Source organism: Chiloscyllium punctatum, chromosome 33, assembly GCF_047496795.1.
Source record: "Chiloscyllium punctatum isolate Juve2018m chromosome 33, sChiPun1.3, whole genome shotgun sequence".
Classification (NCBI taxonomy): domain Eukaryota; kingdom Metazoa; phylum Chordata; class Chondrichthyes; order Orectolobiformes; family Hemiscylliidae; genus Chiloscyllium; species Chiloscyllium punctatum.
This window is the reverse complement of record NC_092771.1, coordinates 12,128,521-12,153,892: the sequence shown is the minus strand read 5'-3', so window position 1 is coordinate 12,153,892 and position 25,372 is coordinate 12,128,521. Positions and strand designations below refer to the sequence as shown.

At 44.5% G+C, this 25,372-nt stretch overlaps 1 protein-coding gene across 6 annotated transcripts in view; it reads left to right on the top strand.

The window, feature by feature from the left end:
* The first annotated feature begins 6,205 nt into the window (after positions 1-6,205).
* Positions 6,206-25,372, top strand: part of LOC140458437 (sorbitol dehydrogenase-like) — a 39,884-nt gene continuing 20,717 nt past the window's right edge. The window contains exons 1-6 of one of the 6 annotated variants that reach the window (XM_072553003.1): positions 6,206-6,222; positions 10,381-10,458; positions 11,728-11,780; positions 15,331-15,488; positions 21,533-21,566; positions 22,970-23,134. In XM_072553003.1, the coding sequence (XP_072409104.1) occupies positions 15,432-15,488; positions 21,533-21,566; positions 22,970-23,134 (256 nt within the window). In that variant the 5' untranslated portion in view covers positions 6,206-6,222; positions 10,381-10,458; positions 11,728-11,780; positions 15,331-15,431. Of the gene's footprint in view, positions 6,223-6,390; positions 6,493-7,818; positions 8,017-10,380; positions 10,459-11,727; positions 11,781-15,330; positions 15,489-21,532; positions 21,567-22,969; positions 23,135-25,372 lie in introns of those variants that run through there. The other 5 variants (XM_072553001.1, XM_072553002.1, XM_072553004.1 and 2 more) reach the window with 5 other exon arrangements.

Here is a 25,372-nt window from a genome sequence, read left to right as displayed (position 1 = left end):
TCGCAAATTCCATAAGGGTACCGACTTGGAATCTGATCAAGTATCCACATAAATGAGTATGAATATAAAGAAGGTTACATTAGTACAGTGACAGATTTGGAGCAGTCATAAGACATTTCATTGCATCTATAAAAAGGGACCTGCCCTGCTGTCCTGTAATGCTCAGTGAACTGTTTACTGTTTATTTTGAATTAATTTTTCTGAAGCCAGGTATTTACTTTACTTCCTTGGCACCAGTTTTGAACTACTTTCCCACAAAGCAAAGGAGGGACACTAGCTCTGGGACCTTCCACAGAAACTGTGCACTCGTCCTCCAGCCAAAGGGAGCTTAGTGGTTTGCAACTGCTGCCTCACAATCCCATGGACCTGGGTTAAATCCCACCCTTGGGCCACTGTCTGTGCGGAGTTTGCTCACTCTTCCCCATGTCTGTGTGAGGGCTTCCTCCAGGAGATCCGGTTTCCTCCCACATTCCGAAGATGTCCAGGTTAGGTGGATTGGCCATGCTAAATTGCCCCATAGGGTGTAGGCTAGATGAGTTAGCCATGGGAAATGCAGGATTACAAGGTTTGGGTGGGATGCTCTATGGAGGATCGGTGTGGGCCTAATGACCTGCCTCTACACTGTAGGGATTCTAAGAAAGAATATCATGATTTCTCAGTGTTTAAGACTGAGTAACAAGAAGGTTCTGTTGATGTCAAAGACACAGTTTTCACAATGTTTGACTCAAACAATTGAGCCAATTTGAAAACCTCTTTAGTTAATGGATAAAGAGTAGGGTTCAAGCACTCCAAACAATCGGTTTTGTTATTATAAAATAGTATTGATTTTGTCTTACTCATAAACCAAAGTAAACTGAATGTACCTTAAAATAGATACACAGGCCATGAGATAGTGGTAACTTTAAATAGACCGTGTTCTGTTTCTTTCTCTAGTTTCCATGCTGCACAATATGTTCAGTATAGAGTTTCTATCATCCCCATCCAGAACCCCAACACCAGCCCAAACCCCAAGCAGTCCTTCCACCTCCCAAAAAAATCCAATCCTTCCCATCATTTCAATTCCACTGAAATCTTAATTCTCCTTAATCCCACTTTGTATATTCCTGTGCTTTCGAGTGCAGAAACTCAGAGTATTTCAAACAGATTCTTGGAAATGTCAAACCCTATGAGTGATAGATTGTTCACCAACAAGACCAGGAGTGACCAGTTTCTGTAGCTGTTGATTTTGCTGTTGACGTGGATCCACTACGTGCTCTTGACACTGTTATTACTCCTTATGTTGCACAATACTTTAGGGAGTCAAACATTTCATCCACTGTCTTGTTCCAGTAGGCAAGCGATGTATGAATGATTGCACATCTGCTGGAACATATTTGAAACCAACTTGTTAGTTGCATTGGACAGCTAGAATTAAAACAAAGAGAAAGAGACTGGCACCACACAAATGCCAGCCAATGACCATCTCCAGCCAGCAAACATCCAACTCGGTATATCAGAACAGGTGCATGGAAAAGTGTTCCAAATATCTGTAACCCTTTATGTGTAGAAGATTTTATAAACCTGTATAAGGTCACCCCATAATCTCCAACGCTTTTTTCACTGGAGTGATAGAGATTGAAGAGTGACCTTAAAGAGGTTTATAAAATTATGAGGAGCATTGATAAGGTAAATGGCGGGTGTCTTTTCCCTAAGGTGGGGGATTTCAAGACTGGTGGGGGTGGGGTGGGGTGGGGGGGGCGTCAAGGTGAAAGGAGAAAGATTTTAAAAAGATTTAAGGGCAATTTTTTTTTTACACAGAGTGTGTTTTCATGTGTGGATTGAACATCCAGAGGAAGTGGTGGATGCGGATGCAGTTATAATGTCTGAAAGACATTTGGATAAGTACATGAAGAGAGAATGTTTGGAGGGATATGGACCAGGAGCAGGAAGGTGAGATCAGTTTATTTTGAGATTATGGTCAGTTGGACCAAAGGGTATGTTTCCATGCTAGGCGAAAGTGAGGACTGCAGATGCTGGAAATCAAAGTTCAGATTAGAGTGGTGCTGGAAAATCACAGCAGGTCAGGTAACATCCGAGGAGCAGGAAAATCGATGTTTCCTGATGAAGGGCTTTTGCCCGAAACGTCGATTTTCATGTTTCTGTGCTGCATGACTGTATGACTCTATGACTCCAAGTGCTTCCTAACATCTTTCCTGAACAGGGTGTGGCCCTAATGTTTAGATTATGCCCCGAGTTCTATAATCCCCAACCAGTGGAAATTGTTTATCTATCCTGTTAATATCTTGAAGATTGTGATTGGATCACCCTTTAACCTTCTCAATTCTAGAGAAAACAGATGTAATTTGTATAATCTCTCCTCATAACCTCTGAAATCCAGGTGTCATTCATGGAAACCATCTTGTACTCTCTCTAAGGCCAATATATCTTTCAATCACCCCATGATATTCATTGGCATTGTCATCACTAAATCCTCTCCTTTCAATATCCCGGGGTTACAATTTACCAGAAACTGAACTGGACCAGTCATAAAAATACTGTAGCTACAACAGCAAGCCAGAGGCTAGGAGTCTGCTGTAAGTAACTCATCTCCTCCTGACTGCCCAAGGCCCATCCACTATCCACAAGGCACAAGTCAGGAGAGTTACAGAATGTTTCCAATTTGCCTGGATGAGTGCAGCTCCAACAACACTCAAGAAACTTGACACCATCCAGGACAAAGCAGACCAGTTGATTGACAGCACTTACAGAAACATGCAATCCCTCCACCACCAATGCTCAGTGGCTGCAATGTGTGTCATCTACAAGGTGCACTGCAGAAATGCACCTTTGATGCTTAGGCCGAAGCTTTCAAACCCATGAGCACCACCATACAGATGGACAAGGGTAGCAGTGCCACCTGAAAGCTCCCCTCCAAGCCACTCACCATCCCGACTAGGAAATATATCGCCATTTTTTTTGTGTCACTGAATCATGTCCCTCCCTAACAGCATCATTAGTTACTATCGTTCAAAAAGGCAATTCACCACCACCTTTTCAAGGGCAAATAGGAATGGCCAATAAATGCTGGCCCAACATGAGTTAATTTTTTAAAAACCAACAAGACAGTGACAATAGCACCCTGTCTCTCAGCACTGTAGTCCACAATTGTGCCAGATTAGATGTGGAAACAGGTCCTTCAGCCCAACCAGTCCAAACCCACCCTCCAGAGAGTAACCCACACAGACCCATTTCCCTCTGACTAATACACCTAATACTATCTGCATTGCCAATTTACCTGACCTGCTCATCTTTGGGTGGTGGGAGAAAACCCTCACAGACACAGAGAGAATGTGCAAACTCCACATAGACAGTCACCTGAGGTTGGAATCAAACCTGGGTCCGTGGCACTGTGAGGCAGCAGTGCTAACCACTGAGCCACCGTGCTGCCCCAGATGCAAACTTTGAAACACATGCACTTAGCACCATTTATTGCTTCACATTAGAATGATATACAGTATTCTCCACATTGAGGATCCCACACATACAATCCCACATTAATTCGCCAGAGTTCAAAGATACTACTGACCATCTTAACGCTCTAAGGCTGGGCTTCCCAGAGTGGGTGGAGGTCAGGACCTCAAGTGGGGTTACCAGCTGAAATGTTAGTTTTGACGGGGGGAGGGTGGGGTTGGGGGGTGTGGAATTAAAACAGCTGTACCCCTGCTTTAACAGGCCCCTGCTCTCACAGCTTCTGCTTTTGCCATCCCATTCCACGGCTGGTTGGATTATTCAGGATATGAAGGAGTGTCTGCATAGTGTGGGAAAATCACACTGAGATAGAAGACCAGCCATGATCTCGTTGAATGGAGGAACAGACTTGAAAGGCTTAATATTGAGAGTGTGTTGCTGGAAAAGCACAGCAGGTCAGGCAGCATCCAAGGAGCAGGAAAATCGACATTTCGGGCAGGAGCCCTTCATCAGGAAAGGCTTAATGGCCTACTGCTGTTTCTATTTTCTGCATCCCCATATGTTTAAATTTTAGATAAGAAGTATCAATTTACACTACCTTGAATTGTTGATTTTACTTTATAACTTCTCCATTCTCCTACTGCTGTCCTCTGGTAATGGGGATAAAGGAACTGCCTGAGGAAAATTGATAGAAAGAACAGCACAGATTGGTTCAATATTGTTCTGATACAAGTTCATCAACCTCAAAGTTTTAACTCTGTTTCTTTCCACAAATGTTGTCTGACCTGTTGAGTTATTTTTAAACCCTTCTATTTCAAAAGAAACCTGAGCTTAATTCCCCTTTCCTGTTTCTGCAGTGTGCTTCCAATATTGCTTCCATGTCCATAAATGTAAAGGTAAAAGTCGCCACAGTCCTACGAGATCATTGGGCTGCTTTCTCAGAGAAAGACAACTCACAAAAGAATATGGGCCACCGACTGTAAAATTATTTTGAGAAGATTTGTAGCTCAGGTTGAGGTTCTGCGTATAAGTTTGCTCACTGAACTGGAAGGTTCATTTTCAGGTGTTTTATCACCATACTAGGTAACATCATTAGTGAGCCTCCAATAGAGCACTGGTGTTATTGACCCAGTTTATTTATGTATTTAGGTTTCCTTGGGTTGGTGATGTTATTTCCTGTCCTTTTTCTCAGAGGGTGGTAAATGGGTCCAAGTTGGTGTGTTTACTGATATTTGGACCCCATTTACCACCCTCTGAGAGAAAAAAACAGGAAATGACATCACAACAGGAAATGACATCACCACACAAAATTCCATCACCAACCCAAGGAAATCTAAACACATAAGGAGAAAGTGGGTCACTAACACCAGTGCTTCACTGGAGGCTCACTGATGATGTTACCTAGTATGGTGATGAAACATCTGAAAATGAACCTTCCAGCTCAGCAAGCAAATTTACATCCAGGTAGGAAATTGAGGTTAGAATAGGTAGTTGTTTTTAAGTGGGACTGATACAATGTGCTGAATGGCCTCTTTGCTGCTGTGGATCTTTGTGACTGCTGGTGGTTTAGCCTGAGGGTAACTATGTCTCAGTTCCCAAATTGGCTGAGGTTACCACGAAGGCTATTACAGCAAGGATATTATAAAACTGGAGAGGGTTCATAAAATATTTACCAGGATGTTGCTGGAAATGGAGAATTTAAGTTATAAAAATAGTCTGGATAGGCTGGGATTATTTTCACTGGAACATAGGAGGTTGAGGGGTGACCTTATTGAGGCTTTTTAAATCATGAGGGGCATGGCTAAGGTGAACAGCAGGTGTCTTTTCCCTTGAAGCCTGGGGGACACATTTTTAAGGTGAGAGGAGAAAGGAGAATTTTTTTAACACAGTGAGTGGCTCAGATGTGGAATGAACTGTGAGAGGAAGTGGTGGATGTAGGTACAGTTAGAACATTTAAAAGACATTTGGACAGGTGTGTGAACAGGAATGGTTTGCCCCCCCAACCAGACCACCCTGGGTGTGCCTCGGATGTAGGTCAGTGACTCCCATTGTCTGTGCTGGTTTGGGATAGTGACTCACCCGGATGTGACATTGAATCTACTGGGCTGTGCCCGGAGTGGTCATCAGGTCCTTGACTGCCCGCTTGCATGTCACTGTGCCTGCAGGCTATTGTGGCACAGTGTGGGTCAGAGAGTAAAAGCAGGCGGGTGTGACTAGTTTGAGAACATGGTCAGCGTGGACTATTTGGACCAAAGTGTCTGCTTCTGTGCAGCATGACTTTACGACTCTCCTCAACTTCTCACCTTGCCTAAGGCATGGTGACCTCCACAGGTTAAACCACCATCATTGGATCCACACTATAGGAGCAAATTACTGCAGATGCTGGAATCTGTACTGAAAACAATAAATGCTGGTGATCACAGCGGTGGCATCCATGCAGAGACAGCAAGCTAACATTTCCAGTCTCGATGGCTCTTCAACAGAGCTGAAGTGTGGAGGGGACAGCAGTTATACGATATTCCAGGGGAGGGGGGTGGGTGTAGGGTGCTGACTCACACTGTTGGCATTACGCAGCAGTGCAAAACAGCCGTCCGGCCAACTGAACTAACCAACATCCCCGCCCCAAAGTTCGATACACGTGTCAAACAGGTTCCACCCAGAAATGCAAATGTCCTCCCCCATCTTCTGTTACTGCACGGAATGACTTGAGCAAGCATGGAACTGCAAATCATGATCAAAAGAACTAAATGGATCAGTTGATGAAGGAGAATCAAGGTAAGTATTTGTTTCCTATAATACAACTGGAAGGCGATTGAGACTGAGCCCCTCTTCAAGTGACAGTTACTGTAACAATTACTTATGATTGACAGGGAAACCGACCAATGGGGAGCGGGGGTGCTGTAGCTCTTGTCCTATTGGGGAGTTGTGACCAATCAGGGTGTGGGTGAGGTCTGGCTGGCCGGCAATTGCTGGATGGTGCAGGGGTTCCGGGCAGTTTCGGCTCTTCCCCTGAGACACAGAGGGAACACACACACACAGCTCCCGGTAAAGGAATTGCCGTAGCGCAGCTACTGCCCGCGGGCCCCACTCTCACCTGCGCCTCCTGCCCCAGCTTTGTGGGCCCGCTGCCGTTGTTTGGGGCGGCCGGACAGGGCGGAAACTCTCCTGCCCCCAGTCCTTGTGTCTGGGTCACCCTTTCACCGCGACGGTGCTCAGTGTGGGTCACTGAACTCTCATCCCGACGCCTCGGATTATGTCCAGTATGGGTCAGTGATTTCCCTCCTCCCCTGGATTGTGCCCACGGTGGGTCAGTGACCCCCCGCCCCCCCCACCAACCCTTCCCCTGGATTGTACTCAGGGTGGGTCAGTTAACCTTGCCCCTCACCCCGGATTGTGCCCACAGTGAGTCAGTGATCCCTACTCCCTGGATTGTGCCCACGGTAGGTCAGTGACCCCACACCCTATCCCTGGATTGTACTCAGTTAACCTTGCCCCCTCACCCTGGATTGTGCCCACAGTGGGTCAGTGATCCCCACTCCCCTGGATTGTGCCCACAGTGGGTCGTGAACCTTGCCCTCTCACCCTGGATTGTACCCATGGTGGGTTAGTGATCCCCACTCCCCTGGATTGTGCCCACAGTGGGTCAGTGAACCTTCGCCCACCCTTCCAGATTGTGCCCATAGTGGGTCAGTGAACCTTTCCCCCTCCCTCAGATTGTGCTCACAGTGGGTCAGTGAACCTTTCCCCTTCCCCCAGATTGTGCCCACTTTGAGTCAGAAATTCATTTAGAATGTGCTTTGTATGTGGCAATGTACCTCACCCCCCCCCCCCCCCCCCCACCCTGATTTGTGCCCACTGTGGGTCAGTGAACTGCCCCTCTCAGCAATGGTTTTGCCAGTGTGGGTCAGTTAACCCTGAGAATACGCCCAACAGTGGGGGCCAATGAGTTCCATCCCACACTCCCCCTACCCTACGATGCCCAGTGTGGGTCAGTTCCCCCAACCAGAGTACTCTGGGTGTGCCCTTTGTGGGTCAGTTAGTCCCCCGGATGGCACCCAGTGTGGGTCAGTGACTCTCATTGTCTGTACCTTGTGCAGGTCAGTCACTCACTCGGATGTGACCAGTGCCGTCATTGAGTCGACTGGGCTGTGCCCAGAATGGTCATCAGGTCCTTGACTGCTTGCATGTCACTGTGTCTGCAGGTTATTGTGGCACAGTGTGGGTCAGAGAGTGTGCCCAGTGCTGGCAAAACTTCAGAAGTTCTACTGGAGCTTCTCAACTCCAGTTTTGGGGTACGATGTGCACCGTGAATTTCACCTGACGAGCCCAATTCTTAGCATGGTCTTTTTGGATGTTACATAGTTTGCAGCAGCTTCTCTACTCTGTTATCTTCTTGGCTGTTGGAACTGGCCTGCTTAATTTTTAAAAAATCTAATTCATGCTTGAGATGTGAGCACCAATGGTAAGACCATTATACAATGCCCATCACTGAGTGGCTTTCTAGGGCTCCTCAGAGGGTGGTTAAGGGTCAGCCATATTGCTGTGGGAATGGAGTCATGCACAGACCAGGTAAGGATGAGGTCGTTTCCTTCCCTAAAGGGCATTAGTGAACCAGCTGGGGGGGTTTTACACGATCACCTTTACTGAGATGAGCTGTTTATTCCATATTAATGAATTAAGTTCAGACTTCTCCAGCTTGCTGTGGTGAAATTTGTTTCCAGAGGCTGAACCTTTGGCTTACAAAAGTATTGGTATAACCACGATGCCACCATTCTTGATATTCAGCGATAAGAATGATTTTGTCACTGCTATCTAAAGGGGCAAACCTGCTAAGGAGGCAGAGCCCAAACATGTAGTGTAATGGAAAATATATCAAATTTATAATCCCAGTTGATAGCATTCTGATTCCTGTTTCGCCAATGTTTCAATCTGGCATCATGTGCCAGTCTAAAGAGTACAATGCCCACTTCATGGGCTACACCTGTGAAGGTGAAGAAGATTTCCAGTCAGTCCATCTGCTCATTGTGTGGCTGAAGGCCATCTTTAAACCTTAACCAGAAAATTTAAGGAGCGGTCCCCTTAAATCCCAGAACAGGAGTCACACTCCACAGAATTGTTGCAGCTCAGAAGAAGGCCATTTATCCCATTGATCCAGCACCAGTTCCGTTAACTAGTGCCAATTTCCTGCCTTTTCTGGAAATCCCTTCACACCATTTTGACCTAAATATTCATCCAGAGCCCTCTTGAATGTCTCGATTGAACCTGCCCCCACCACATTTCCAGGTAGTGCACTCCAGACCCTAAATACTCGCTGAGTGAAAAGTGTTATCCTTTCTTCATTTTAAATCTATGCTTCATTTTAACATCATTTTAAATCTATGCCCTCTCGTTCTTTTTTCTTTTCCAAGTGAGAACAGCTCCAAATCTGCCAAAATGTTTAACCAATTCTATTGTCGGCCTGTCAAGTCAGTGAAGTCACTTAAAAGCTAATTGTATGCCTCTTGGTCTCCACCCCAAATCTCCAACGGTGTAGAGAGGGACGCCAGCATAGAAATGACAGATTTTACTTTGCATCATTTGCCTGGTTTTACGTCTGCCTCCCTGCTTTTACTCAGGATTCATTTAACTATATTTTTTTCAGTAACCAGTCATTATGTAATTTACTTAGTTCGAGTAAATAGATTGTGTTTGCACAGAACATGCTGTTCTGATAGAGATGATATACTGAGATATGAAAAGCATGTGAAATGTTGATTGTGACTTTGTATGTCTTTTGTTTGTTTGTGGGATGTGGGTGTCGCTGGCTGGGCCAGCATTTATAACCAATCCCTGGAGAGGGTGGGGGTGAGCCACCCTCTTGAACCATAGCGGTCCTTGGCCTGTGTTGTTGATTGGATGGGAATTCCGGGGCTTTGAACCATATCACTGCACATGTTGCTTTCGGCTGTTTTGAGTTACTGATAACCCAAGGGAACCTCACTGTGCCTGTAATTCCAGAATCTTTGTCAGAGGGCTAAATCGTGAGGAAATCAGTTGGGAAAGGCATGAAGGATGGTGGAAAAAGTGAAATTTTGTGGGACAAAGGGCGGCAAATGCTGTTCCCGATTGAATATTTCAGAACTGAGTTTGGCAACTTTGTGATGTTAATGTGGATGGAAGGTAGCTGAATGGTATTGAGCTAATAATACATTGAATGGTGGAACAAGCATGGGACATCAATAAACCTGCTGTTATGATTTCTGAAGTCGCAAAGAGAAGGAGTTAATGAGGCTCACATCTGCAGTGATACAGTTAAGTAAAACCCTTGGGAATGGAAAGGATAACAAATTGGATGAGGTGTAGAAAATATTTTGGAGAAACTAGGGACTGCAGAGATCAGAGTTGAGAGTGCAGTGCTGGAAAAGCACAGCAGGTCAGGCAGCATCGGAGGAGCAGGAGAATCGACGTTTTGGGCATTGGCCCTTCATTAGGAATGATGAATGCCCTTCCTGATGAAGGGCTCTTGCCTGAAACATCAATTCCCCTGCTCCTTGGGTGCTGCCTGACTTGCTGGGCTTTTCCAGCACCACACTCTCGACTGTAGAAAATATTTGTTATGTGTCAAAGGAGATACATTAGAGAAGGCAGAATTGTTGAGGTAGTGAGTGAACAGAAGAGCGAGGAAGAATATTTCATGCAGACCAGTGTGAAGTACATCACAGATAGAAATTAGATGACATATAAAAATCATGCACATTGTTGAAAAAGTTAAGAAGGGAGATGGAAGACATGGGAGCCTTGGTGCAGCTGACGTGAAACATCATTCAACAAAGTCCCTAGGAAGATAAGCTAAAAAACCCCAAATAGCCAAATTCGAATTAGAGGATAATCAAATTTTATGACATTACATTCAGCTTGTGCCTTAACCTCTGCCCCCAATTCTGCTTTCCCCAGCCGCAGCAGCTGATTGGACAATTAGAGCCGTGAAGAGAAGAGGCTGCTCCCTCAGGCTGTGGTAAATAATTCTGAGTTGTAAGTACACATATTGTTTCTCAACTTCCTCTCTCCGTGTGAATGGGAGCTTCCTGCCTGACACCTTAACCATGGAAAATACCCCTTCCCACTCCCTTTCTGAGATGACCATCCTCGGCCTCCTCCGTTGCCACAACGAACCAAGCCACACGTTGGAGGAATGACACCCCATCTTCCGCCTGGGCAACCTACAGCCTGGAGGACTCAACACTGAGTTCTCCAATTTCAAATAACCTCCCTTCCCTTCCCCAGCTCCCCTCCCTTCCATTCCTCCCTGCCACCCACCCACTAGATTCATTCTTCCCATTGTCCAACCAGGTCATACCCTCTACCTGACTTCACCTATCCCCACTTCAACATTCTGCCCCGCCACTCCCTTTATCTGCAGCTCCCTCTGCACTCACCGCTAGTTCTGAAGAAGGTTTACACCCAAAATGTCAACTTCTCCATCACCACATGTTACCTGGCTTTCTGTGTTCCTCCAGCCTCCTGCCTGATACAGCATGAGAGGACTGGGGCTGAGAGATTGCTCAATTATTTGAACTTTTGCGAGGGGCCTCACCTTTGAGTGAATATGTATGGTAGGGCAGTCTGATTGTGTTAACCTTTCTGGCTTTTTTTTACATTTCTTATTCTATGCCGGCTTTTCCCAGGTGACAGCTTTTGATCGATGCCTTGCACAACTTGGCTCCCTTAACCAGACAATGCAAATATATTTAAAGGTGCTTCTTACTTAACCAAATCACCTGCGCACACTTACAGGGAATGACGATCACAGCCCACAGCTCTCTCCAAATAAAGGAAGTAGTTTGCGTTTATATAATGCCTGTCGGGATATAGCCAAGCATTTTGTAGTTGAACCGAAGGGAAACCCAGTCAGTTCGTGCATAGGAAGATCACGCAAGTTGCAATGATGTAAGTGTACAGTGAATGTGATTTTGGTGAGCTGAGTGAGGGATGTATGTTCAAACAGACATGAGCAGAACCTCTCTGAACAGTGATTTATTGTCTCATTTGTACCTCCAACCATGGCAGCCTTGCTCCCGGACGGCAATGACAGCTTGTACTAGCTGGCTAAGTCCATGTCTCTGCCAGTGACACATCTGCACCAGGTTTTGGTGAAATAAGACTTTTTGAGGAGTGTCACTCTCACCCAGTTTGCTGCCTGATCCCCTCCTTGAGGGTGTGTCCCCATTTTCAAGAGGTGATTCTGCTCACAGGTCCCTCAGAAATGCCAAGGTGTACTAGCTCTTCTTTCCTTCTTCACAGCAGCTAGCTGCCACATTCTGACACTTCAAAGGCCCAGGCAGCTACTGACAACGGTAAGTGCATAAAGTGGGTGTGATGTTATGGCAGTGGGAGGCTGATAAATAGAAGCAGATAAATAGTGAACTGTTGAGAGACATCTGGGAGGGTCTCTGTCACGGTCATGGATGATGTGGTCAGGTCAGATCAGGCCATGGCATTGGAGATGGAGGCTCACAGAAGACACCGAAGGAATTGCCTGGGTTATATTTTCTGCTCAGCAATTCCTCTACACCTGATTCCCGCTGGGAATCTCTGTTTAAGTCAGAGAATTCAGAGGGTTCTGATGAAATTGAGGAAATAGTTACTCAGGAAAAATTAAACTATTAAATCACAGCCTAACTCCCGAGTAACTATTCACTTGAAGCTGCACTTACCTCACAAACGACCCCCACTACAGAGTGGCATCCAGTGTTTCTTAATGAAACCATTATTGCTGCCCTGTGCCTCAGAATGTTTTCACGTTTTTGCTGATGTGTCCCACACTTTTGGGTACAGTGTCCAAATGTCCTAGCAGCTAATTTATGTACAAGTAGATACAGACATTAGACCTTAAGAAACAGATGTAGAATTAGACCCTTCAGCTCATCAAGTCTACCCCACCATTCGCACATGATTGATATACGGTGGCCTCAGCTGCTGCTGGAATTGAACCCACACTGTTGGTATCACTCTACATCACAAACCAATCCATCCAGCCGATTGAGCTATCTAACCCTCTATCATGGTGAGTTCACTCAGTCTGAAGTAGAGTTTTCAATTATACCAGTGAATGTTGCAGTTAATAAGGAAATGTTTAACTTTGTGTCTGCAGCCAAAACTAAGACAGTTTGGTTAAAGTAAGCACAATGAGCAACATAATGGTGAAGACCTCACTATTACTTATTGCTGGATGAGACACATTTGTAGAAAATAGCTAACAGGCAGCTACACTGGAGTGCGAAGGAGTATATCTGAGAGAAAAATCATAGCTCTCTTTGCATTTAGTATGTCTCGATCTCTCAGGTCCAAACTATTTCTGTACAACTTAAACTTAAATATAGCTGAAGTGGCAAAGTGTTTTTTCAAAAATATACTTTATTTGTAAAAGTACATTGACAGTTTAAATTTGACATCACATGCAAGTAACACAGATGAGTTTTTATCACATCAATATTCTTATAATTTCAAGTTTGCAATATGTATTTGTATTTCTGTAGAATCCCTATGGCCATACTGACCCCCTGAGAGCATCCCCCACCCAGACCCACCTCCTTATCCTATCCTAGTAACCCTGCAATCCACCTAACCTGCACATACTTTGGACTGTGGGAGGAAACTGGAGCATCTGGAGAAAACCCACACAGACACAGGTAGAATGTGCAAACTTGAACAATCGTATGAGGCTGGAATCGTACCCAGGTTCCTGGTGCTATGAGGTAGCAGTGCTGACCACTGAGCCACTGTGACATTTCATGTCAAATGGTCTCAGATTTCCCAAGGGACGTAATACAGATTCCAGCTTGTCCAGTGGTGGGAGGCCTTAGAAAGTATCAAAGTTGCCAAAGTTTATTTTACCTAAAATATGCTTTATTCATAAAGTTTGTAAAGCTTCAGTTTAAATTTGTCATTTCATGAGGTACTTTCCAATACAACAGATTCCTCACTACACCCGGTCTTACCATTTTATATACAGTGTTTATTTCATGTCAGCCATACAGCCCCAGGGGTTTTGTATAGTTTCCAGAATTTCCACCTTTTCTTGTGGAGGTAGAGCTTTACAAAGTAGCTTTGCCCCACTGATGATTTGTGGCATCTGCTCCAAGGCCTAGGGTGTTCCTCAGCACACAGCCCTGGACCTTGGATGTGGTCAGTCTGCGACACTTGACCATCGAGTGGAATCCACTACCGCAAAGTACGGTGGGCACTGGGACAGTGAGTAAATTTGAGGAGGAGTTAGACAGATTTTTAATTGGTAATGTGTTGAAGGCTTATGGGGAGAAGGCAGGAAAGTGTGGGTGAGGAGCATATCAGCCATGATCGCATGGCGGAGCAGACTCAATGGGCTGAATGGCCTAATTCTGCTCCTATATCGTCTGATTGCCTTTGACACTGGAAGACCAATGAGTTTGAGCTGCCCAAAGAGCTTCTTTATCTGTGTTAAATTTGGGTGGGAGTGGGGGGATGTGCGTGCAGTGGTGTTGGGTGCAGGTGGGAGGGGTGTTGGGGGGGTAGGTGGGGCATGTGGGATGTGGGTGGGCAGGCACAGGGCCCGGGATTATGGAACAGCTTGAGATGAGCCTCAACAAAAGCACACAGTATATCTTTCCAGCACAGCTTCACATTGCAGAAGGAGGTGAGGAGGGGGTGTAGTTGGATTTGGTCTTTACCACATAGCAACCTGAGGGCAGTGTGCAGAGAGACTGGGAGCACAGGAAAAGCCCTGTGCCTCCTCAACCAAGAATGTCTCTGTGCTTGTTGGAAATTCTGGTGAGCGTTCATTCTACCAAAGTTATGGGTCTGTTCAGGGAACCATCTGACAGAATCCAGCATCTTCCTTTCCTGCATGGCCTCATGTCATTGACCAGAATATTGACTTGCGTTGCAGTTCGACAGTCCTTTCTATTCTTTTATTGAAGGTGAGTGTCGGTGGCCACTCTAACATGTGTTACTATTTCCTCAGTGCCCTTGAATTAAGCAGCATCATTGCCCATTTCAGAGGGCAGTTAAGAGTCAATCACGTCGCTGTCTGGAGACAAGTGTAGGCTAAGCTTCCTTCTCTCAAGTATATACGAAACAGATGGGGTTTTTAAACAATAAGATTAGTTTTGTTTATTGTGAATTAAATATAAATTCTGCCGTGATGGAATTTGAACCCAGGTCCCCAGATGATTAGACTGAGTCCCAGGGTTCCTGGGTCACATTGCCCCTACCCCAGCATTTCCCCATTGACAGCTATTGAATAATATTGTTTGTCAGTGGGATAAGAAGCAAAAACAAAGTACCGCAAGACGAGGAGGAGCCACAGTATTGCCTGCACAGAGTTCTAGATAATGTAACTGCTTCGGGATGGTGTAATGCATAACTAAGACAGAACCACTTATTCAGAATGTAAAACCTCCGCTGAGCTGCACCATTCACCTGAGGGAGTCCATCAGCCTTTGACGGCCAGTTTGCAATGTAGAGTGATACCAATAGCATGGGTTCAATTCCTCCACCAGCTGAAGGACCCTCATTCTCAACCGCTCCCCTCGCCTGAGGCGTGGCGACCCTCAGGTTAAACCACCACCAGTGGATTATTTTGTCTACAACAGAGTAATAATTAAAGCAAGTTTTAAGTTCCAGGTTTTTTTTTTGTTTGTGGGGATAAGAGAGAGAGAAAAAAACAAATTTGAAACTGAGATCATTAGACATTGGAAATATATACAATTTGGGCTTCAGCTCAGGACCTTGGTCAGTAGTTTGTAACTTAGAGATGAATTTCATGAAATAATGTTATTAACATGCATATGAATTGTTATCTTATCAAAACTTCGAATTGTTCCGTTTTGTTAAGCAAGTTAAAAATACATGCAATTCACATTTCAGTTCAAGGTCAGTGAATCAAGGACTTTTGGACCTATTTAGAGCTGGTTATCAACTCCAAACAGAAGTGAAAGCCACACAGTTTTAACCTGAGAGATTGGAAGATGGAACAGCACGGGAATCTATCAGTAGTGCTCTATGCAAAAAATGACCTGAGACTGGTAAACTAACTTTATCTCTTCTTGATTCATTTTGGAATGACAGTGCAGAAAGTAAAAAGATCCGGTTAGCTGTGGAGTTCAATACAAAATAAATTCTATTTTAGTGAAGGATTTTCTTTTAACATTTTAATTGTTATTCAGCTGTATAAAGACAGCTATCAAGCAACTGGCAAACAACCAAAGAAAAAACGGAAATCGCTGGAGAAACTCAGCAAGTCTGGCTGCATCTCTGACGGGTAAACGGAGTTAGCATTTTGAGTCTAATAACCCTTCTTCAGAACTGAAAACAGCTAGCAACGAAGTTCTGAAGAAGGGTCGCCAGAACCAAAACGTTAACTCTGACGCTGCTGAGTTGTTCCAGCAACTTCTGCTTGCGTTTGTTTCAGACCTCCAACACGTACAGTTCTTTATTTATATGAAGCAGCTAACTTGTGCATCTTGGAAGGAATTGTGAAATCCTTTTAAACGTTGCCCTTGCTTTTATTCTGTTGCAGTCCCTAGAAGACTGACAAATTTATCTCTGATTTCCATCCTAATATGTTAAACAAAAATGGCTACGAAGAAAGTTTGTTTTGACTGGATGAATATTAAAGGTTTGGGAATTGACAGGGGTGATTATACAGAGCAGTGCAATAGTATTGTAGCTATGGTGCAAGAATAGAAATCGAGAGGCATGAGTTTAAATTCTGCTGCATCATTTGGGATATTTTTAAAATTTAAACTAATCACCCTGGAATAAAACAAAAGCCAACAGCAGTAATGATGTCCGTGAAAGTGTCAGTATCATCCAGTTTGCTAATTCCCTTCAGACAAGGTAATTCATAGAAACATCCCCGTCTAGCTGACATCAGAATTGCCCATGAACTAAAAATTTGGATGAGCCCCGTTTGTATCCTGTTCTGGTTTTTGAGTGTTTCAGTTTAAAAATAACCAACGACACAGCTTTCTACTTTAGACAAGGCTAAAGGATAATGTGTATGCAATGCTTGATGAAAGTCAATCAATTAAAAGTGACAATGTTATTAGTTAAAACTACAGACATCAAAAGTAGGCAGGATAAGAGATACTTGTAAAGAAGAAAGTAAGACCAAACTAGCGAGTTTTGAGAAGATTTGTACCTCAGGTTGAGGTTCTGGATGTAAGTTTGTTCGCAGAGCTGGAAGATTCATTTTCAGACATTTCGTCACCATATGAAGTAACATCTTCAGTGAGCCTCTGGTGAAGCGCTGGTGTTATGATCTACTTTCTATGTATCTGTTTAGGTTTAATTAGATTGGTGATGTCATTTCCTATTCTCTTTGGGTCCAAGTCGATGCGTTTGTTGATAGAGTTTTAGTTAGAATGCCAAACTGATTGATAGTTGCAGGTTTGTTAATTCTTAAGGTTACTCTATCCAAAGTGGAAGGTTTTGAAACTTACGTCAGCTAGAGGGAGAGGCTGAGCAGGCTGGAGCTACTTTTCCTGGAGTGTTGGAGGCTGAAGGGTAACCTTATTAGAGATTTGTAAAATCGTGAGGGGCATGAACACGGTGAATATTCAAGGTCTTTTCCCCAGGATAGGGGACTCCAAAGCTAGAGGGCAAAGGTTAATGTGAGCAGGATAAGTTTTAAAAGGGACTTAAGGGGCAACTTTTTCACATAAAGGGTGGTGCGTGTATGGAATGAGCTGCCAGAGGAAGTGTGGAGGCTGGTACAAATACAACATTTAAAAGGCATCTAGATGGGTACACGATCAGGAAGTGTATAGAGGGATATGGGTCAAATGCTGGCAAATAGGACTAGATCAATTTAGGATATCTGGTTGGCATGAATGAGTTGAACTGAAGGGTCTGTTTCCATGTTGTACATTCCTATGACTCTATGATGCAACAATTGCAATGCTTCTGTAGTCAAATAGTTGGTGTTTGCCTCTATGGGTGGATTCAGCAGGATTTTGGAGACAGCGAGAAGGTTTCTTCTTCTTCACTAATTCTCTGGTTGAGGAGTTTGGAAATTGCCATTGCTCTTTCGGCAAAACAGTTGATTCCTAAAACAATTGTTCTTGTGCTCCCATGGACCAGTAACCCAGCATTTCCAAGGAGCCAAAAGAAAAATGCTGCAGATGCTGGTAACCTGAAATAAAAAAAAACAAGAGCTGGAAAAGTTCAGCAGGTCTGTTAGCTTTTGCAAGTTCTCCAGAAGAGTTTCAAAATGGTAACTCTGTTTTTCTCTCTCTTGGATGCTGCCATACCTGTTGAGTTTCTCCAGGAATTTGCCTTTTTGTTGTTTCTTCCCAGGCCTCTCTCCAAATTGGTGTTTGCACCCTGTCTTTATCATCGGAAGCCATAAGAACATCAGAACGAGTAGCAGGAGCCTGCTGCACCATTCAATATGATCATGATTGATCTTTTCATGGCCTCAGCTCCACTTTCCCGCCCGCTCACCATAACCCTTAATTCCTTGACTGTCCAAAAAAATTCTCTACCCTAGCTTTAAAAACATTTACTGAGGAAGCCTCAACTACTTCATGGGCAGAGAATTCCCTTAGATTCACAAGTCACATGAAGAGGCTTATTTAAAATCACAAGCTTTCAGTGCACTGCCCCTTCATCAGTTCATTAAATTTTGAACTTGTCCAATAGTTGTCAGCTGTGAGTTCTAACTTGAAAGGATGATTAAAATTTAACGTAAGGGTTTTTCTTGTTAAGGTACAGGCAGAAAGTTTCTTTTAATATACCTTTACCCACAGAATTCCACAGCTGTGGCCTTGCAAGTAGTTCGGGTGGTTAAGAAGGCGTATGGCGTAAGGCCTTTATTGGTCGGGGAATTGAGTACAAGAATCAGAGTTCATGTTGCAGTTTTATAAGACTTTGGTTAGGCGACACTTAGAGTATTGCATTCAATTCTGGCCACCACGTTACAGGAAGGATGTGAAGGCTTTGGAGAGGGTGCAGAAGAGATTTCCCAGGATGTTGCCTGGATTAGAGGGTATGACCTATAAGGAGAGGTTGGAAAAACTCAGGTTCGTTTCTCTGGAGCAGTGGAGGCTGAGTGGAAATTTGATAGAAGTCTATAAAATTATGAGATGCATAGAAAGGGTTGATGGTCAGAATCTTTTTCCCAGAGTTGAAATGTCTGAATCTAGGGGACATGCATTTAAAGCGAGGGGGGGAAGTTCAAAGCAGATGTGAGGGGCAGGGTTTATGCACAGAGAGTGGTACGAGTCTGGAATGCGCTGCTCGGGATGGTGGTGGAGGCAGATACGATAGGGGCATTTAAGGGGCTTTGAGATAACCACATGAATATGCAAGGAATGGAGGGACATGGAGCAAGGGCAGGCAGAAGAAGTTAGTTTAATTTGGCATCATGTTCAGCACAACATGTGGGCAGAAGGGCCCGTTCTTGTGCTCTATGTTCGATGGCAGTGGCTAACATGTGATTACAGACCCATTGCATTTTGTGTTTGATTTTTAACTGCAAAGCACTCGATTTTCTCAGAAAATGTGACAATGAATCCCAACTGTTCAAGAATGTGATGCCCCAACACCTACTGCCGTAACTGCTGACCTAGCCGGCAATTCCCACGCTCAGTGAAAGAATAAATGTTTGAAAAATCAGGAATAGGTGTTCTTTTGGGTTGAGATGTTTGTGACAGGAGATAAAATCTGATTGAAAACTGGTTGGGAGGGAGCCTGTGCTGAGCATAAACAGGGGGAATCTGAGAGTTTTGGCCGCAAGACTTTTGGCAGCACAAACGTTTGTTATGTTCGAGAAGCTTGTTCAATGATTACAATGATGTGCAGCAGAGCATGTTACCACCGCACAGGTTACACATTAACTTCATAAATTGTTCTCAAGATTCTTATGGTTGCGGACAAGCATGGTACAAAAGAACGAGACTTTTCTCAACTGATTGGTGGTTCTCAGAATGTTAATGTTGGTGGTGCTTCCACCTCCTGTGTATGTGTAGCTTTAATCATCATAGAATCCCTACAGTGTGGGAACAGGCCCTTCTGCCCAATAAGTCCACACCGACCCTCCGATGAGCAACCCACCAAGACACATTCCCCTGAGTAATGCGCCTCACCTACCCATCCCTGAACACTATGGACAATTTTGCATCGCCAGTTGACCTAACCTGCACACCTTTGGATTGTGGGAGGAAACCAGAGCACCTGGAGGGAACCCACACAGACATAGGGAGAATGTGCAAACTCCACACAGACAGTCACCCGAGGCTGGAATCAAACCAGGGTCCCTGGTCCTGTGAGGCAGCAGTGCTAACCACTGAGTCACCATGCCCCCCCCCCATCAATTTTCCACCGTTGTTGTCCCTGTTTCTGTCAAGCTAGGCTTGTATGCCAACAGCTCCTGTTTACTTTTATGATCATTTGCCAAAAGTGCAAGCAGTCACCAACTAGTTTTCTAATCACATATGGGCCCAGAAGGAAGAGCCTGGAAGTGTTATGGAGGTGAGTTTAGTTGAGGCATTCAAGAGGGCATTTTTAAAAACAGAAACAAGGAACAGGAGTATGGGGAAAAAGCAGGAGGTTGACACTAAATCATTATGATCATCGGATAGCCGGTGCAGACATGATGGGCCAAACGGCCTCCTTCCACATCACACCACCTCTCTAATTCTGTATGATACACTTTGCTTGCCCCTTGACTATTTGATGGCCACAAACACCACAGTGACAGGGATGGATTGTAGACAAGGGTGTACATTAGACCTACAATGATTCAGTGCTTGCGTCTGAGAACGTAGAACTTTGGACAGTACAGCAAAGGAACAGGCCCTTCTGCCAACAATGTTGTGCTGAATGTGACACCAAATTAGACCAATCCCTTCTGCATTCCCTTGGTCCATATCCCTCCATTCTTTCCAAATGCATGTGGTTATCTAACAGCCCCTATTATACCTGCCTCCACCACTAACCCTGGCAGCATGTTCCAGACTCTCCCCCCCGCCATGTAAAAAGTCTGCCCCTCATTCCATATTTTTCTTAAATGCATGACCCCCAAGTTTTAGACATTACAACTCTGCGCAAAAGTTTCTGACCACCAACCCTGTCTGTGCATCTCATAATTTTATAGATTTCTATCAAGTCTCCCCTCAGCCTCCGTCACTTCAGAGAAAACTAGCTGAGTTTTTCTAGCCTCTCCTTATTCAACATAGGCCTCTGTTCTCTCACATGCTTAGCTAGCTTTATCTTAAATGCATCCAGGTAAACAACCAGCTTCATAGGCCGAAGCCACCGGGTTAGTAAATCATAGAATTGTCACAGTGCAGAAAGAGGCCCATTTACTCTTCACTGACTCTTGTCTCCTCCACTCCCCCACTTCCCATCCAGACCCAGCCTTACCCTTTCCCTGCATTCCCCATGGCTAATCCACCAAGGCTACATGTCCCTGAACACTATTCAATTTAGCAGGGCAACTTAGCATGGCCAAACCAATTCCTCCACATCTTTGGACTATGGGAGGAAACCAGAGCACCAGGGGAAACCCACACAAACACAGGGAGAATGTACAGACTTCATGCAAACAGCTACCGATTTGAACCTGGGTTCCTGTTGCTGAAAGGCAGCAGTGCTAACCACTGAGCCACCCTAAAGGAAAATGATAGAGGACATTCCATTCATCTTGCCTTAGATACTATAAGGACAACCTGGAGCATCTCCATAGCAACATTCAGCTATTTCTCAAACAACTTTAAGTTTGACTCCCTCAAACAAAAGCAAAATACTGCGGATGCTGGAAATCCGAAATAAAAGCAGAGGATGCTGGAGAAACTCAGTAAGTCAAGCAACATCTATGCAGAGATAAACAGTGTGACCCTTATTCAACTCTGCTGAGTCATAACAGACTTGAAACATTAATCCTGTTCCTTTGTCCACAGATATTGCCAGCTCTGCTGAGTTTCTCCAGCTCTTCCAGCTTTCATTTGAAGAAAAATTCTCTGTATCTTTTACAATATGTTTCTGTTTCCATTATAATAACAGAATGATTTCTGTCACAAGGATTCAAACTTCCTCAAGTCATTTTCTCAATCATTACTTACAGGAGAATCGCCCCATTCCAGAACCAGGCCCTAAAGGTAATTTATTTTATTCACCCGTACCTCAATAATATACATTCATTTTCAGGCAGGGTCCTGAAATATAAAATAAGTAAATGTTGGAAATATAGATCCCTGGTTTGCTGTGGGGGATAATTTAAACTCTAAAAGAAGAGCAAACTGAAGCTGAAATGATACAAGCATTCAGCAGAACGGCACAGTGTCTCAGTGGTTAGCACTGCTGCCTCACCGAGCCAGAGATCTGGGTTTGATTCCAGCCTCAGGTGACTGTCTGTGTGGAGTTTGCACATTCTCCTTGTGTCTGCAGGGGGTTTCCTCCAGGGGCTCTGCTTTCCTTCCACAGTCCAAAGATGTGCAGTTTAGGATGGATTGGCCATGCTAAATTGCTCCGTAGTATCTAGGTGGGCTAGCCATGGGAAATGCAGGGTTACAGGGGTGAGTTTGGTGGGATGCTCTTCGGATGGTCAGTGTACACTTGGGCTGGATAGCCTGGTCCCACACTGTAGGGATTCAAGGTCAGGTAGCATCTTTGGAGATGAAATGGGTGTTTAAGTTACTGATTCTGTGCTTGCTTAAAAGCTGCCTATTGCAACTTTTCTCTGGGTCTGAGCAATCAATTGAATAAGGATTGAGCACCAAACATTAACTTGAATTTATACAGCAACTTTTGAAACACCCAAGGTATTTCATTGCAGCATTGTAAAACAAAATGTTGACGTTGAGGAGTTTTCAGGGCAGAAGACCCTTTGTTTGCCAAAGAGGCAGGTACAACTGAACCTTGTAAAGGAGGAGGAAAGGTTCAGGGACTGAATTCTGGAGCTAAGAGTCACAAATGAATATCCGCCAATGTAGGATATGGTTCAGAGGGTCGGTGAGGACTTGGTGCACCAAGTAGCCAGCTTCCACACAGTAGGATTGCTGTGATTCAGTGGGGGTATGATGGAATTAGGTTGGAATTAGAGAAGAGCAGACATCCTGAGATACTCCTGGAGAAGAGTGAGATGACTCGCAACTAAAATGCAAAAGAGCTATCATTTAGAGGCCTTTTAAGAAACTGACATGAATTTACTGTGCTTGGTTCTCAAAATCCATGTATCTTGTCAAATCCTTTTTGTGAAACAGCCAAAATTTCCCAAAATGTGGCCTTTACTAATGTTAGACTGCATCTCTTTAAAGGTTAAAAGTCACACGACAACAGGTTATAGTCCAATAGGTTTATTTGGAAGCACCAGCTTTCGGAGTGCTGCTCCTTTATCAAGTGGTTGTGGAGTATAACCACCTGATGAAGGAGCAGCGCTCCGAAAGCTAGTGCTTCCAACTAAACCTGTTAGACTATAACGTGGTCTTGTGTGATTTTTAACTTTGTAACCCCAGTCCAGCACTGGCTCCTCCAAATCTTTAAAGTTTATAATTTCTTTCAGAGGTGCTACTGAAGATAGATTCCTGCGGGATCTGTGGCTCAGATGTCCATTACTGGCAAAATGGAAGGATTGGAGATTTTGTTGTGAAGAAGCCAATGATTCTGGGGCATGAGGCTGCAGGGACAATATTCAGAGTGGGGTCTGGAGTGCAACATCTTAAACCAGGTCAGTGCGCAAAACTGAGAAGTGTTTATTTTTCCTCAACAGTTGAATGTACGTGCCTCTGATTCATGGGCACAACTAACTCCACTCACTGAATGGGAGGATGGGACAGAATGAAAGTACGTATCATTTGTTCATTTGCTCAGAGCTCACCTTTACCCAGTGGCCTAAGGGTTATGAGAAGACAAAGTGCCCACTGGGGCTTACGATGCAAAAGGTGCAGTTCATTCCATTTCCTCAAACATTACCCAGCGATCCCGGAACTGAACAACATTTTTTTAAAATTCCATTCTAAACAATCATCTCCCTTTTCTCAGAACTTGACCACCTTACTGAAATGAAGTTCTGAAGGCAATATTCACCCTTGGAGGCCTTTTCATAGAATCCCTACAGTGTGAGAGCTGGCCATTCGGCCCTTCAAGTCCCACCGACCTCCCAAAGTGCATTCCACCCAGACCCAAACCCTTCCTGCCCTATCACCCTGTCTTTCACATGGCTAACCCACCTTGCCTGCACACCCCTGGACAATTTCCCATGGCTGGTCCACCTGACCACATCTTTGGACTGTGGGTGGAAACTGGAATACCCGGAGGAAACCAATACAGACACAGGGAGTGTGTGCAAACTCCACACAGACAGCCACCTGAGTGTGGGATCAAACCCCTGTCCCAGGCACTGTGCTAACCACTGAGCCACTGTGCTGACCTGTCTTCTTGCAAAATTGACTTGGAGGTCCTGGAATCAATCCACATTTTTTAAAATATCCTTTCTTTCTCCTTTCTTCAGAAATTTGACCCCCTTACTGAAAATTGGTCCTGATGTTAATACTCACCATTGGATGCCATTTTGAAGTGGCTGTTGATTGGGGAGTGCAGGTGGATTGGTCAAGTATAAAACCCATTGCTTCCTAACTGTGTTTCAGCCTTTCATATCCAGTGGCAATGCATTTGCTCCAGTTGGAAGTTTAAAATGGGCTGACCTACCCTCTTTAGCTTGAGGGTATCATGCTCAATGTTAGTTCCCATACCCTTACCCTTTTGAGGACCAGCCATCCTAACCACGGTTTGAATCTGCAACATTGTGCTGGGTTACTGAATCTAACAGAGTGTTTGCAAAGTGAGACCTGTGTTCAACAATGTCTTTTTGATGGTCTGTGATGATTGATCATCACCATAGTGTGAACCCTGCCCAGGTCCTTGATTTATGGAAGCCTTATCAATGGTTCTCTCTTTCTGCCAGTCTATTAATTTGCCAGCAAGTTCAGAGAATTTTCAAGTAACCCAACGCAGCAATTCTCTTCCTCTCCTTTTCACTTCATCACCGATGTTCCCAACCCAGCCTCTTCATCTGCGACTAATAATGGTCAGCAAATTGTTTTGTTCACTCCTGCGGTATTTCCCCAGGTGACCACTCCTTGTGATATTTGCCAACTCTACCAGAATGAGGGACTGGGTAAGTATTGTTTGAGATAGTTCACTGCGACCAAACCTTTTTTATCGAGTTTTGAGAAGATTTGTAGCTCAGGTTGAGGTTTTGGATGTAGGTTTGCTTGCTGAGCTGCAAGGTTCATTTCCAGAAGGTTTCTCACTAGTATCCTCACATACGGATGAGGAAGGACACTACTTTGACTGGGACAACACATCCATCCTAGGACATGGCAAACAGAGACATGCACTGGAACTCTATCAACAAACACATCGAGTTAGACCTCATCTACACCCCCGAGAAAAGGAACAGGAAGTGACTTCACCACAGGAAATGACATCACCAACCCAAACAAACTCAAACATATAACTAGAAAGCAGGAATTCTCAGCATTGCTTCACCTGAGGCCCACTGAAGATGTTACCTAGTAGGGCAATGAAACATCTGGAAATGAACCTTGCAGCTCAGTGAGCAAACCTACACCCAAAACCTTTTTTATGTTAGGGCCCATCCCAGTTGTTATTAATAGATAATGGGAATCGATTTAGCTCAGTTGGCTGGATTGTTGGTTTACAGCGCAGTGTAATGACAACAGTGTGGGTTTAATTCCCATCACCGATTTGAGGTTACCATGAAGGACTCTCCTTCTCAACATCTTCCCTCGCTTGAGATCTGGTGGCCCTCAGGTTAAATCCCCACCAGTTGCTTCCCTCTCATAAGAGAGCAGCCCTATGGTCTGGTAAGACTATAGTGACACAACCAACCAGTCGATGATACACCACAGTAGAACATCTACCGAAGAGGCACTATTTTTAG